Below are 16,569 nucleotides of genomic sequence, written 5' to 3' on the forward strand. Positions count from 1 at the left end.
GTGCAGATAACAACCCATATGTGCCTTCTCCTATGTTATTCTTGTTCAAAGCCTCCTGTAACCCCTGAGTGGGGATTGGGGGAGAGGGGTACAGTCTACCAGATGTACTGAGGCCTTCCATTAAGGCTCTTACAATTGCATGTGTACACAAACAGCACTCAAGTTGTCTTCTTCTTCAGCCTACCTCTTCCTACATGGCCCTCCCATCTTTTAAGATTACACATTTCATGGAAAATTGATCTTGTATACCACTTTTTATGTTCAAGTTAAAATTAATTTACTGTGAAAAACTCTTCAGAGTTCACCCTCAGGCAGATGGGCAACTAATTGTGCAACTAACTGGTTAAGTATCTTTTGCTACTCATCTTCGTTCTTGGCTGTTTCTTCATTAATAAATAACAAATTAATAAAAACAAATTAATAACAAATTAATAAATAAACATCTCCTGAGAATTCAGAGAAGAGGAAAGAGGTGAAATACCAGCCTCATTTTATCTACCCTTTAGAACTTGATGTTTACAGCTGAGCAGGGCTGAAAAAGACAACCCATGGGCCATTGTAGATGGCACCCAAAACCTGAAGCAAAGTTTCAGATTTTCTGTATTATTCCAACCCTTCCCATCCCCTCCCAACAGAATGCCCCCTTTGGCATCCCCACTCTTTCACTTATTTTCAGTCTCTCCTTCTCTAATGGCTTCTCCCTACCGCCTACAAACATGCCCATAACCTCCACCATCCTCAAAAAATCCTCACTTGATCCTTCCATCCCCACGAAATATCATCCCATATCTCTTATGTCCTTAGTTACCAAACTTGAAAGGCCATCTACAATACGTTCCTCCACCTTGTGTCACTCTTTTCTTAACCCCTTACAATCAGGCTTTTAACTTCATCATTCCACAGGAATGAGATTATCATTCCACTGTCTCCAAAGTTACCACTGATTTCTTAGTTGTCAAATCCCATATCCTTTTCTCAGTCCTCACTTTCCTTTACTTTTCTTTGTCCTTTGTCACAATTAATCACCTTCTTCTCCTTGATACTCTCTTCTTTGGGTTTTTTGGACACTGCTTTCTTCTGGTTCTCCTCCTACATTCTCCTTTGCTGAATCCTTATCCAGGTCCCACTCTCTTACCATGAGTGTGTCCCACGGTGATCTCTCCTGGGCCACCTTCTCCCTCTATACTACTTTACTTGGTGACCTCATCGGCTGCCACAGTCTCAAACCTACCTGTTTCTTCCCAGCCTCTTTGCTGACCTCCAGTCTCACCAGTAGACATCTTAAACTCATCATGTCCAAAACCAAACTCATTATCTTTCCCCCTAAACCCTATACCCCTCTTAACTTCCCTGTTATGGTCAAAGGCAACACCATCCTCCTAGTCTCTGTGGCTTGCAAACCAGGTATCATCCTAGATTCCTCACTACCTCATATCCAAGCTGTTGCCACTATCAATGTTACCTCTACAATGTCTTTCAAATATACCTCCTTCTCTTCTCTGATGCTACTTCCCACCCACCCCCAGCCCAGAGGCAGGTCTCACCCCACTCTAGTTCATCCTCCATTTAGCCATCAGTGATTTTCCTAAAGCCCAAGTCCAACCCTGTCACCCTCCAACTCAAACTTCAGTGGCTCCCTATTGCCTCCACAGTCATATATACAAAATCCTATGTTTGGCATTCAAAGGATAGGATAAACCTATCACCACCACCACCACCACCTTTCCAGTCTTCTTATATCTTCCTCTCCAGCACATATTCTTTGATTCAGTGACACTCATCTTCTTGCTATTCCTTGAATAAGACACTCCATTTCTGACTTCCCCCCATATCTGGAATGCTCCCCTCCCTCATCTTCATCTGCTGGCTTCCTTCAAGTTCAAAATAAAATTCTATCTTCTGAAGGAAACTTTTCCCACCCTTTCTTAATTCTAGTGCCTTCTTTCTTATTTTTCCTATTTTTCCTCTATAGCTTGTTTGTACATATTTGTTTACCCCAAGAGATTGTGAGTTCCTTAAGGACAGGGACTGTCTTCTGCAAACCCTTTCTGTATCCCTAGTACTTGGTAGGCATTTAATAAATGTTTATTGACCAACAGACTATGGTTTGAGCTAATAACTGCTTTCCCCTCTACTGACTTAAGGAACAGGATAGTTGGCTATATCAAAAATTGATAATAATAACACCCATGTCCATAGTGTTTGAAGGTATATGACAGTTTTTATAACCACGGACCTTAGGCAGTAGGAGTATTATCACTGTCATTATTATTAATAATAATGACTCATTTGTAAAGAGCTTTAACATTTCTAGAGTGCTTTCCCCTCAAAGCCCTGGAAGTATATAAATGCAATTATTATCATCATCTCCACCTTACAGGTGAGGAAACTAGAGCCCAGGGATGCAAAGTGACTGTCCATTTAGGACATAGTGGGCTTTGGACTCAGTTCCATGTCATCTTTCTCCAAGTCTATGGCTTTTTTCTCTCTAGAGTCCTGCAGAAGAGGTCACATAGTTCTTGGTAGTGGTTATATGCACAATTTCAGGACTTTGTTTATTCCCTTTTCACTTTTTTCCTGCAGCTGAAAGAAATGTGCCGTCGGGAGCTGGACAAAGCAGAGTCAGAGATTAAAAAAAACAGTTCCATCATTGGTGATTACAAGCAGGTATGTGCCACTGGTCCACTGATACTACCTTCTCCTCTAGAGAATATTGGCAGATGTTTTCCTAGGGGAAACTTATTCCTCTCCTCGTTAAGTCCTTAAGTAATAATAATAACAATAACTCCTATTTCTATAATACTTTGAGGTTTCCAAAAAGCTTTCCTCACAACAATCCTGTTGGGTAATTTTTACTATTATCTCCATTTTACAGATGGTGAGACTGAGACTCAGAGGGGTTAAGTGACTTGTTCTAGGTAACACAGCCAGTTAGTGCTGGTACCTGAGATTCAAACACAGGCCTGTTGACTCTAAATCCAGTGCTTTTTGCACATGCTGTCTCAGCTTGTAAACTCTTTACTCATCTCTGTTCTGTTAACACTGGTTAGATACACGTCTAGGGGTAGACTCTTAGAATCTGAAACTTTGTCACTTGCAGATGCTATCTCTTCCCTCTGGACTGGCTTGATGTCATTTACATGAATATATAGTAGTTTTTTTTTCCTTTATTGTGCCTCCTCATTCAGCTTTGTATGTTTAGCATATTTTCATGGATCATCTAGGCCCTGCCTTTAGGGGACATGAGAGTAGTGTTAATGCAACTAAGGGAACTTACATTCTGAATGTTCCCACTTTTGTCCCCCCTCGTGACACCCCCAAATAGCAGTCATCTTCCCCCCTGCAATTATCTCTGAATGTTCTACTGCCCAAGTTTAGCTTTGAGTGAGTCGCAAGCTTAGCTTGCACAGATGATTGTAATGCTTCAAGTGTTTCATGGTTTGTGTTCCTTTAGATTTGTTCCCAGTTGAGTGAGAGATTGGAAAAGCAACAGTCAGTGAATAAAGCAGAAATTGAGAAAATTCGGGTAAGTGGCTTTCTTTAGTGTATTGGTACAATTTGCTTTTAATTTAAGGCAAAGAATTTCTGAACTTTATTTACAGTACTTTATTCATTATAAACTACTAGGCAGGACAAAGAATGGCAATGACATTTTCCAGTGATGAGGAATGGAAATAATATTGAGAAAATTGTGTGTAAACCTTACTTCCCATAGGGCAGGACCATGAATGTTTTACTATTAGGGGTTGCAATGTTATAAAGCCCTAGGGGAGCAGAATCACAAAACGTTAGAAAAGGAATGAACCTGAGAGCGTAGCATGTGAAAACACAGAACACCCTGTTAGAGATGGAAAAGACTTTAGACTAAGAATGGTAGTGGCTAGAGGGACCCATCAGAATTGGTTAAGTCCAATTCCCCGAACAGATCAGGACACTGAGACTTAGAAATACTAAGTTGCCCGTGGTCTCAGAGCTGATAAATGTTAAGATCCAGAACCAGAACTTAGGTTTTATGCTTTCTGTTGAGTTCTTTCCTACTAGGTAAAGACTTAACTTTCTTTTCCACTGGATTAGCAGTCAGGGAACTGTTTACTTCCCAGCTCTGTCAGAAATTCACTATGTGACCTCAAAGAAGTCACTTCTCTGGTTTCGTCATTTATGAAAAGAAGGGGTTAAACTAAAGGACCTTTAAGATCCCTTCTAGCTGTGATTTCAAAGACAAATCAAAAAAGATTATTTCACAGAAGGTAGGATCATTTTATTGAACTCAAAATGTCACATTGCTATATTATATCAGACATGATTATTAGAAATTCATTCATAAAAATGGAACCTGTTACTAGTGTATATAGAAGGGGCATATTATGTGTGTGTATGTGTATACATGCTATATACATAGATATGCATCTCTATTAGCTATCTATGCATCCATCTATCTAGCTATCTAGCTGTCTGACAAAGAAATAGTGTGGCCTAATGAGTGCTTGCTAGTGCTCACATTGTAATTTGTAGGGCCTTCAAGAACTTAAAATGACCTGCATACCAAAAGTAGGCATAAGTAGAAGACCCCTGCAGAGGAAAAATTGACAAGTTTATTAAATCATGGTACTGATTTGAGATTTCATAAATTTGGGTTTCCTTGGTCGACTGCTTCCTGCAGGGCTGTGCAGTCATAAAGAAGGGTGCCATTCGGGTCAGGAGGACTCAGAACCTCTGAGCTATAAGGGCCTCAGGGCTCTGGTCCAGCTCAGACATGAACAGGAACATTCTCTAAAATATTGCAGACAATGGGTCACCTCCTTGCAAACAGCAGATCCAAGACTTTTGAACTCAATCTTTCTTCTGGTCTCCCACTCTTTGATCTTAGGTCACTAGGCCTCTCTCTGTTTTCTCATCTGTAAAATGAAGGGGTTGGACCAGATTACCTCTGAAGGTCTTTCTAGCTCTAAATCTGTGATCCTACAAGATTCTGTGCTTTGTAGTCCCTTCCAGCCCTAAAATTCTTTTTTTAAGTACCAAAGCAAAGTATTGATCTGCAGATAAACGCTCCCCACAAAGATTAGTAACAGCTTCACCCCCCCTACCCCTCCAGCTCCGCAGCTAGCCAGCTGTGTAACGCACTGTGCCAACTCCCATTGCAGCCTATTGTTTTCATTATTCTGCTTCACCTGCAGGATTAGGAAATCAAGGCTTTAATTTAGTTCAGGTTCCAAGTGCATGGCTGATCATGTCTGAATCCAGTGTCATTTAGACTCTCTATCTGCCTTGTAGTTTTTACACTTTTCCAACTTTACACTTTCATGGAACCTTCTTTGGCTGTCCCTTTCAAAGAGGTCTAGGCTTCTCAGTTAGCCTTGCCTTTGAAGACTAACTTAGCAGGAAACTCTGTTATTTTTATTTATTTATTTTTTTTGGCTAGGCAATGAGCTTAAGTGACTGGCCCAGGGTCACACAGCTAGTAAATGTCAAGTGTCTAAGGGCAGATTTGAACTCAGGTCCTCCTGACTCCCTAGCCGCCCCAGTTATTTATGTCACTTTTTTTGGTGGCTCTAGATGAACAGCCTCTTGTTCTCTTGGTCATGAGTTTAGTATTCTAGGCTTTTATATTTCTTCAGCAACTCTGCTGAATTAGCTGTGTGGTGGCAGTCAAGAATAAACTTTTATTAAGTGCCTACTAAGTGCCAGGTACTATCCTTAGCACAGGGATAGCCCAGCCCTGACATTCTCTGTCCCAGTGTACTTTCCAGCTCCATAATTCTCTGTTCCAAGGTCTCTTCCTGCTTTAATGCTGTATACTATGATCTGTGTTCAATTATCCTTTGCAGCTTTGATGCACCAAGATTCTAGACAAAAATACTCCATTCTCCAGTTGCTTCAAGAATTCATAATCTTAGTTATGTACAGGATTTCTTGGCCAAAAGGTTTTTTAATCACTAGCCATGTTAGAAAAGCTGTGTTTTGGAAGCTGTTACCTAGAACATAGAAATGGCCTCGTTATATGAAATATTATATATTGCTACAGTTTATATCAAAACGCATTCTGCAGCATTTTTAGGAAAGGATTTGTCACATTACTTAAAGAAGTTGTCACCTGGTTCCCACACTATGTGGCTATTTCATGAAAGTAATCCTTCCTAAAATAACAAAAAATGACAAGTCAGTCAGTGCTGGAGGGGTAGTGGAAGGAGGTACTCTAAATATATTTTTGGTGGAGCTGTCAAATGTTACAATTGTTTTGAAAAGCAATTTGGAATTTTGCAAATGATGTGACTAAAATGCCCATGGCCTTTGAACCAGACTCCATCACTGGATTTAATGCCCCAAGGAAACTATCTATAAGATGTCTCCATATACACCAAAATATTTTTAAAGAGTTGGGAGACAGAGTAGATGTCCAACAGTCGGGGCATGGCTAAGCAAATTGTAGTATGTGAGCGTAATGGAACATTACTATACTGGAAGAAATGATGCATATAAGCAGAGCCAAGAAAATAGCATACACAGTAATTACAACAATGTAAATGGAAATAACAACCACACACCAAAGCACCAAAAGTGAATGCAACAAAATTATAAAGATCCAGCAGGACTGAAATGAAAAGAGATGAGAGACACCCCCAATACACCCCTTTGTGAAGTCGGGAGGTCCACAGGTGTTAGACATTGCATGTGTTTTATGGTTTTTTTAATGAATTGATCTGTTGTGCTGATTTGTTTTTTCTCTCTATAAAAATACTGTCATAGGGGATGGCTCTTGGGGATGGGGATGGGGGAGGAATACTTGGGATAACTATGGTGATGTGAGAAACAAAAATATCAATAAAAAGTTCTACTTTTTTTAAAAGGGGACAAAAGTAATCCCTCCTTTCCCGTGGGCCAGTCAGTGACACTGCCCTTGATTGTCTGCCCTCTGGTTTCAGCATAAGGTGGACGACTGTGAGCGCTGCAGAGAGTTCTTCAACAAGGAAGGGCGTGTGAAAGTCATCACCTCAGCCACAGAGGCTTCAGATGAAGATACTGATGAAGAGAAGGAAACATTGAAAAACCAGCTGAGGGAAATGGAGCTGGAACTAGCACAAACCAAACTACAGCTGGTCGAGGCCGAGTGTAAAATCCAGGTGAGGAGAGCCAGGGACAGATTGTGCCTTGGTGTGAATTACTGGGGGAAGACATTCAGGACTTGGACTAGAGACTTATGGGAATGATTTTGTAGTTGATTAAAGAGCACATAACTGTGTTTGTACTAGATGATCGCCAGATCGAATGCCCCATGGTTTTTCCCATGTTCGTGATAGAAAAGTATTATCCACTGTCTCCCAACCCCCTTTCTTCTGTGACCAAAGAGAGTTTGGAGGGCTTTTTTCTTTCAAAGTATGTCATAGGATAGGAGTTTAAATCCCATTGAAATGTAGCAGCAAAACTTTATCCTGCACTTACGTGGTCCTTGTCATGACTGTCTTTTACCCATATTGGTAGCATTGTAAGCCACATCCTTAAAGGGACATTTCTTTGAAAGGAAAAAGTGTAAAGATATAATACATAAGTTTTTCTACAAATCAGATTTGGAGAGGTGGAGAAGAGAAAGCATAGCTACATTCAGATTCCTGTGGTATCAAAGTTATTTGTACATGTCTTTTACCTCTTCTTCTGTGTTATAGAGAAGACCTACTGGACATAAGGACAGAAGCACTGTCTTCTCCATTTCTGTGTCCCGTACTGTGTCTTGAACATAAAAGACCTATTTAACTGAATGGAGAATTCACTGCATGAATTGAGTACATGAATGTGACAGAGAATTAATTAATAAGATGCTAAGGACCAAGATCTTGGCCTTTGAGCACTGTCGCTCAATTGGCGCTAGAAAGAAACAGCTTTAGGCAAAACAACATTACAGAGGGACAGTTGGCTCTATAGGAATGCTGTTAAAAATAAGCAGTTGGCCAAAAGATACCCGGCTTTACAGTAGGGAGTTTTGATGTAATTAGGTAGCATAGTGTACTGAAGAGAGCTGAATTTGGAGTAAAAGGACCTAGGGTTAACTCTGCTATGGGACCTACTTGGTCTAAGTTATTTCTAAGCTCCCTTCCAAGACCTAAATCCTATATAATTCTATAAAGCACAAGTCAGTAAAAATAGTAGTTCCTGACATATGCATAGCCCACTAGGAATGTTCTTTCATTTTAGTCTCCCATCAACCTTGAGAAGTAATTTTATTTTGGAGCAGACCCGTGATTGCTCCTGTAGAGAAAGCCTCCTCTGAGCCCCTTCTCTACAACTTAGGAGCCTTGAAGAATGACTTGCCCAGAGTGACACAAATGGAATGTGGAAAAAGTGAGATTTGAACTCATTTCTTCCTTACTCCAGCCACTAGGCCACACTGCCTCATGAAATGGTTTGCGCAGGGTCACTCAGTAAGTGTCTTGAGACCTAAGACTTCACAGCGCCAAGCCAGCTGAAAGCTGGAGTGAACTAGCTCCATCAGGTCATTTGGTGGCAGCTGCAGAAATGTAATTGTGGGTCATATGTTTTCTCTTTCAGGACCTGGAACACCATCTGGGTCTCGCACTCAATGAGGTCCAGGCTGCCAAGAAGACTTGGTTCAACCGAACCATAAGTTCTATAAAGACAGTGACTGGTGTCCAAGGGAAAGAGACTTGTTGAGGCGACACCTCCAGATAGAGACATCTTCTTCTTAACACACACCACCTTTGGCTGCCTTCCTCGGCCAGATGTTTGAATTCTGTGACATGTCAGAGGACCAGAATGTATATAACCTAGAAACACAGCAGCATGTCAGGATTTTAATAGATCAATGGTAAAGTGGATGGAAAACATGCAAAACAAGGCTTCCTATGTAGGACTCTCCATACTACTGATATTTAACAGGTGTTCTAGCTAGATTGAAACTCTTCCAAGAAGCACTCTATTGAGACCCCTAAGAGGCCTTTTTCACAAAGTCAAAGTAGGTATGAAAACTTAACATACCCTGCGGCCAAGTTTACATTACAGGTGTAGGGATCTTTTGGTCAGTTTGGATTTTTTTTTTTACCTTGATTTGTGGGTGTGTCCGTGTGTGTGTATACACACATACATACATGCATATATGTGTGTGTGTGTGTATATAAAAGTATGTGTATATATATATACACATTTGTATATATACATACATGCACACATGTATATATGTGTGCATAGAGATATATTCACACACATGTATGTGTATATACATATAGAGAGAATAGCAGAGGTGGAATGTCACTAACCAAGAATATAACTCAAGTCTATCTATCTGTAAGGGGTCTTCCAGGTAGGATCCAGGGAGTTTTTTAAAAGGAAAAAAAATGGAAGGGTTTCACACCTATGGTTGACACCATCTGGTTTTGTTAGACAACACACCGCACATTTTTCTGTTTGGCATTATTTACGTGTTTCTAATCAATTCTATGCAATTCTTTTTTTTTTTTAAAAGCACTAGCTGCCAAATGACTTCACAGCTCCGTGTTGGGTGACTTGTCTTTGAATGTGAGATGTGAAATAATCAAAAATGGGGCAAATGTCATTTTACTTATGTCATATAGACAGATCTAAGTTGTCCTTCCCAAGCCCACACAAAATCAGCCCTGTTGGAATCCCAACACGAGGACTGCTGACGTGTAACTAATTATGTGGCCATTTTGGACAACTGATTCCATTTGAGGGCTGTTCCTTTTCTCTCTCTCCCCTCCCCCCCATGACAAGATGAGTTCCCTAATATCAAAAGGTTTTTAGTTTGCACATACGTATGAATGAGGAGAAACTGAACTGTACACATGTAGTTGGTCTTTCGGGATGTGTATGTATGTTTATCTGCACTTGCAGCAAGGTAGTGGTGCTCTGGGACTCACCAGCTATATACTTTCACTGACTTTCCGGGGATATCTTACCTGCTCAGACTCTGGATCTGTGAGCAGGGTTTCAGGAGCCCTGTTCTCAGAGTACTTCCTGTGCATGGGCCTCTCCCCATTCACACTGGCTTGAAGTTCTCACTTGAAAGCTATCGAATGAAGATTTTTAGCACCTTGTTCCTTTTTTAAAGATTGTTATTTTCACTTTCATTTTTAATTTATAATGGTTTTATGTTGTGCTGACAAATCTCTCTTGTATCAGTGGATACTTTTTTTTTCCTTTACCCTATGTGCAGTGTGAGCAAGCTGGTTACAAGAAGAGACACTGGTTTGTATATAAAGATACTTGGTTTATTTTGTACTTTTCTTGTTGACTGTACTAATGCTCGCTAATGTGACCTGTGACGATGGAGGTGACATGCAGCTATATACCCAATCCTTTCCTTAACTGCTTACATCATTTTTATTGTTTAATCACCCAAACAAACAACTGTGTGTCCAATATTAAGTTGTGTGGACATTGTGCTGGGGTAGTTTAAGTGTGTAAACTTTATGAATTGAAATATAAACCAGTAACATTGTATTATTATTATTTCTTCAATTTTATTTCATTTTAATAAGTATAGGCATTCATTCCACTGACATTTGTCTTGAAAGCTTCTCTTGAGCATAAGCTGGATTAGTGCCTACCAACTAAATTGGAGAGGCTTTGAGTTCAGGAGACCCCACAACAGACCATGTGTCTTTTGTCCTAGACCATTCTGTTTCAGCTTGTCACCAGGGTTGGCCACTGAGCAATGAGTTTTTTCTGGGTTTTATTTTTTGAACCATTAAGTCTTTTAAGGTGATAAAAATGCTGATGTATGAAAATTATGGCTCTTCTTAAAGTATTCCTTTATCATTTTGCCCCAAAAGTTTTCATTAGCCAGTCCCCAGCCATGCCCCTCTCCCCCAGCCCCAACTTACTCAGCAGCAAAGTAATGAATGCATAAACAAGTGGCCACTCCCCCTACTCAGCTAACTGAAAGCTCTCCACGATGTCAGTATCTTCAGTTGGAGGCCTCTAGTGGTTCCCCTCTGTAAAGGATGGTTTCCATCACTTAGGGACTGAAAATGTTCTAAGATGTTTTCAGTGCCAGATTAAACTTCTCCATTATTGTCCACTAAATATTTTTAGAGTAAAGACTCAAAGCCACCAGTGAATTTAGGTAAGACATTTTTCAAACCTTGCCTAAAGCACAAACACAGTGGCCCTGGCCCTGACCTTGGGTTGGTTCGCAGCTCATCTCTAACATAATCCCTTTCAGACCCTTTAACTGAACTCATCTTCCTTACATTAAGTACTAGCCTTGGGTTTAGATAAGCCTTGGTTCTTGCTCTCAAAGAGTTTGAGGAGGCAACAAATTGCTATAATACTTGCATCTTGTGTACAAGGAAGGTACAAGGCAAAGCAGCAAAGGCTGAAGGTCATATAAGGCTTACAGGAGGAGGTGGCAGGAGACTTGCCAACAGGCTGGTAAGCTCATTCCGTTCTTCAGGACAGATCTTGGTTTAATGATGCCAAAGTCTAATTATATGACTCCTATTCAAAACACTTCAATGACTCCAAGTCCAGAATTAGTCTGACTGTCCAGGCCCTTTGCCATGGGATTACAGCCCTGTCTCCTGTGCCCTACCACCTCAGCTACACTGGACATAAGCTTAGGCCAAATGGGTTTTATTCCTCTTACTGGCTTTAAGTAGAAAGGTAAAACATACGGGAAATGAGAGGAAGCCCAACCAATCCTGTGCACTTTCTACATCTTCTAAATCTGCAATGCTATTAACAATGTATCAGAAAGTTTTCGATTGCACTGTATTAGTGACCTCCCCTCTCTACATCTGAAGAGAGCTTGGGGTCCCACACCTCTGGAGTACCTTTGGCAAGCTGGTTCTATACCTGGCATTGTCGCTTTCATTCCTACCCTGCTGACTGGGGCTGGGGCTAGGAATAACTGCTCACATTTCTTACACCACTTTGTTTTGTTACAAAGCAAGAGAAGTAGTTTTAGGTGGCATCGTCCTTTCACAGAAGAATGGTGTTTAGGGAGTAACTTGCCTAAAATAAGCTAGTTAAGTGGAGATTTGAATCTGACTCTAAATTCCAGATTCAGTGCTTCTATTGAGTTCTCCACTCTAAACTAATTTGGATACTAGTGAAACACAGAGCTGGTTTCTATGCTGGCTGAGTCATCTAAAAAGAACAATGAATTTGTAATCCAGGGACCCAAGTTCAAATCTCAGCTCTGGTAATACTTACTACACGTGTGACCTTAGGCCTCCTTCATAGAAAAAAATGAAGGTAGTCTATCTATCTCATCGATCTCCAAATCTATGGTCCTAATATTGGAGGTTAGGGAGGATTCCCCACAGAGATGCAAGATTTTCTGCCCTACATTTCACTCTACTACACTAGTCTTACAGCCAGCCTCCTTTTGAACACTTACAGTGATGGGAACTCAACTACAGGGGGCAGCATATTCCCATTGCTGAACAGCTTTTAAGTTCTTCCACGTACATGGTCCAGATCTCTATTATGAGTTCCACTCCTTTTTAGTTCTCTCCTTTAATGCTACAAGAAAAGTCTTCCATTTGGGAGCCCTTCAGATATTGAGGTTAATACCATACCTTGGAATAAATCACTGAAAGCAAAGGTTGAGATTCAAATATTTATTGAGCACCTACTGTTTGAAGAACACTGTTCGGAGAAATACATTGTCTGGACAAGACATTCTCCCTGCCCTCACGGAGCTCACAGTCTAATAGAGGGATAAAATACAAACAACTATATATACAAACAAGATGACTATATTGGGGATGTGTAAAACAGTACTATTTGAAGGCAGTTAGGGGAAGGTTATCTTAGATGGGGAGCATTAGTAAAGGTTCCATGTAAATAGCATGACTTAGGTTTTGAAGGTTGGGATAGGGTAAGGATTCAGCAGGCAGAGGGAGAGAGGACATTCCAAGGATAAGGAATAACATGAGCTAAGGCATGGTGAATGTAAATTGTATACTGGGGGGGAGGAGGGAGGTGGGGAGGTTGAGAAGAGATGCCCAGTTCTATTGGACTGTAGAATTTTAAGAGGATTAGGAGATGAGGCTAGAAAGGTTAAGAGAAAGGCCTTGACTGTCAAACAAATGAGTCTGAACTCTATTCAGCTGGTAACAGGCCACTAAATCACTGAAGAGTTTTGAGCAAAGAAGTGAAATGACCAAATCTACGAATAAAAGATTATTCAGGCAGTGTGAAGAGCAGAGGACACTGGTACCTGTTAAGAGGATATTATTATCCTGGTAGGTTATTGTAAAGACCTACAGTAGTAGGATAGCTATAAAACTGGAAGGAACATTAGTGATCTTAACTTTGTGTTGTTGGACCCCTTTGCAGTCTGGTGAAGCCAACAAGAACTCTTCTTGGAATTAACATTTTTAAATGTATGAGATATTGTAAGATTACAAATGAAACCAATGATATTGAAACTTATTCTTTTAAAAAAAATTTTCTAACATGTTCACAGACCCCAGCTTAACTCCTGGAGTAGTCCAACAGCCTCATAGAAAGAAGCGACTGGTCCAAGTTGACCAAAGCAGTGAGCAGCAGAACTGGCATTTGAAACCAAGTCCAGAGAAGGGGACAGATGCAACTATAGATGACCTCAGGGCTCGTTACCCCAGGTTACTGAAGCTGCTTCTGTTGATGTACTGGGATAGTGATTATACTACTTTGAAATTTTAGGGACAGAGACCTTTTCTACACTCTGCTGCTCATGGGAATCCTTTCTGTCCTCCACAGGACCCTTCTTGAATGGGGGGTCAGGGGATACTTTAGATCACCCCCCACCTTCCTACCAGTAACCAGTTATTTAGAATACCCATTTGAAAATTATAGTGCATGTTTCTATAGTGCTTTAAGGTTTACAAAATTTAAAAAAAAATTTGTAAGACCCTTGTCAAGTGATACAAGAATGATGCAGAATAGAAGCTCCTTGAGTTCAGGGACTATCTTTGGATCCCCAGCAGTAGGCACTCATTTTTGCTTTAATGTTTATCTCACAGAAGAGAAAATGATAGTAAAGTGACTTATATTGCAACTAACAGGGCCAAGTCTTAAATTTGGGTTTCCTGACTCCAAACCCAGTGTTCTTCACTACACACTGCTTCCTAGGATGAGACTAGGTGGTTTCTTCCCCCAGTCCACCTCCTAGAGTAAAAGCAACCCACTCTTAGGCTGAGAGAAGCCTCAAAAAGCAGCAACCTGAGCCTTACACATTTCTCAGGGACAAATATCCTGATCTGAAGGGCAGGATGCCTAAGTGTGCTGGTTCCAAATAAATTCCTATTAGGCAAAGATTTCCTAAGCTGATTCAGGTGTTCACACTCCTGCCGTGTGTGCCCCAGACCTGGAATCACTCATGCCATGAGCTTTAAACTGCTTGTGCAGTAGGAAAGGAAACTTAGGACAGAATTGAGGCTTTTTTCATGGCTGAGTATAAGGATGCTGAGGAAGACTTTTACCAAATTAACTGGTAGCTCATTCCCTCCTGGCCTGGCTCCCGAAACCTCTGGACAGGCCACAGGTCTCCCTAAAAGCTTGCCTAGTTCAACCACCAAATATTCCCTAGTCAATCAACAAGCATTTATTAAGTACTGGGGGACTGAACCTGGGCCCTCAGCTCACAGCAGTTCCTTAGAGGGAAAAGATTAGTTGTGACTCTGGGCTGAGCCCCAGAGCTCCTCTAGTACTGGCCAAAGAAAAGCTAGTCTTGAGCCGATAGGCCTTACACCCCCTTGTTTTGCAGAAGAGGAACCAGGAAGAGATTCAATGACTTGCCCATGATCACATAATCAGCAATGCTAGAATTCAAACCCAAGTCTTCAACTTCAAATCCAGGGCTCTTTACAGAAAGTCACACTCTCTTTGAGATAAGACTTTGAAAAAGAAAGTGGTTGTAGAATGGCAAGGGGGACTCTCCTCTATCTCTCAATAGTATCTTTTAGTGAGATAGCCCTGTAAAGTCCTTAAAGAAACAGAAATGCCCCCCCACACTCCCACCATGAGCACAGGCATTCAGCCTACCCCATGTGTCCCAAAGAGAAGCAGAGAACACAGCACCTTCTCTCACAAGCCAAGACAGAATGGGCCACAAAATAAGGTCTCTCTGGCAAAGAAGGCCCTTGAACAGGTCATCCTCCCCCTCACAACCTGCCTCTTAGCCATTAATTAGAGTAATAAAATGTTAGAACTGAAAAGACACCACAGAATATGGACTGACAGCTAGAATGGGCCTTAGAAACTTTTTATTCCAGAAGTGAAAAGAATTTCAGCAGTCATCTACACCTTAAATAAGTGGTCATAGTCATCCAGTCTCTGACTGAAGACCTCCAATGAAAAGAAAATCCGTTCCCTACTACCTTTTCCTACCTAGATAATGTGAGAGGGAGAGACAGAGAGAAAGAGTGAGTGAGAGTGTGTGTGTGTGTGTATGTCTCTCTCTCTTTATCTCTATTTAAATGATTCCCAGCTCTTTAGTCTCTGATTCATGAAATGCCTGTAGACATTTCAAAAAGGATGCTCTATAGGTATCTTAAACTCAACATATTCAAAACAGAACTTATGATCTTTCCCCCACCCCTTTCCCCTCTTCTCAACTTCCCTATACATACTTTCAAGAGCACCACCATCCTTCTAGTTACTCAGGTTCAAAACTCCAGTGCCATCCTCCTCACTCACGTATCCAATCAGTTGCCAAATATTATTTCTGTCCTTAAAACAACTCTCACATATTTCCTTTTCTTTCCACTCACATATCTTACTTAGTTCAGTTATCACCGTTTACTGGAATTATTGGAATGCCCTTCTAATTGGTCTCCCTGCCTCTTGTTCAGGGGTTAACAAATTATAGTCAGAGGGTCAAACTCAGCCCTCAGCCTGAGCCCTCAAACACAAAATGATTTTTACATCTTCGAAGTTTTACTGTTATTTTAAAATTTAAAAACTCTTCTTAGCTTACAGGGGATACAATAACAGGCAGTTTAAAGAACTGTCCCCCTGACCTTACTTCGCTGACCCTTGCTCTAGTCTTTCCCCACTCCCATCCATCTTCCACAGAGCTGCCAAAATCATTTTCCTAAAAAATAGATCTGATCACACCACTTCTCTGCTCAATAAACTTCAATGGCTCCCTATTACATCTGGGACCAAATATAAAACCTTTTGGCATTTAAAGTTCTTCAAACCTGGCCCCTTCTATCTTTCCAATCTGGTTACATTCTTTTCCCTTCCACACACTATACAATCTAGCCATACTGGCCTACATTCTGTTTCTCAAAATTATTACCCTATCTCCATGCTTTTGCATTGGCTGGTCCCAAGGCCTGGAATGTGCTCCCTCCAACCTCCAGAATCCCCTGGCTTCCCTGAAGATTAAGCTCAAGCAACACCTGCCTCCTGTTCTAGATCTTTCCTGATCCCACCAGCGACAACTGCCATCCCCTTCCCACTGTTCTGTATTTATCTTGCATATCGACTTACATATGTTGTCTCTCCCCTTAGAATGTAAATTCCTTGAGGGCTGGGGTTATTTTTGCTTTTGCTTTTTATCCCCAGAATTAAGCACAATTCCTGGCACACACAGATTAATAA

The 16,569-nt window shown here is 40.9% G+C and overlaps 1 protein-coding gene across 4 annotated transcripts in view; it reads left to right on the forward strand.

Moving 5' to 3' along the window:
• The window catches only part of LOC114047178 (rab GTPase-activating protein 1), a 218,109-nt gene extending 209,041 nt beyond the window's left edge, over positions 1-9,068 (forward strand). For all 4 annotated transcript variants that reach the window (XM_027867975.1, XM_027867977.1, XM_027867976.1 and 1 more), the window contains 4 exons: positions 2,584-2,667; positions 3,455-3,526; positions 6,921-7,118; positions 8,539-9,068. In XM_027867975.1, the coding sequence (XP_027723776.1) occupies positions 2,584-2,667; positions 3,455-3,526; positions 6,921-7,118; positions 8,539-8,661 (477 nt within the window). In that variant the 3' untranslated portion in view covers positions 8,662-9,068. The remainder of the gene's footprint in view (positions 1-2,583; positions 2,668-3,454; positions 3,527-6,920; positions 7,119-8,538) is intronic.
• Positions 9,069-16,569: the final 7,501 nt, after the last annotated feature.

This window comes from Vombatus ursinus, unplaced genomic scaffold (assembly GCF_900497805.2).
Source record: "Vombatus ursinus unplaced genomic scaffold, bare-nosed wombat genome assembly UNPS02014786.1, whole genome shotgun sequence".
Lineage (NCBI taxonomy): Eukaryota > Metazoa > Chordata > Mammalia > Diprotodontia > Vombatidae > Vombatus > Vombatus ursinus.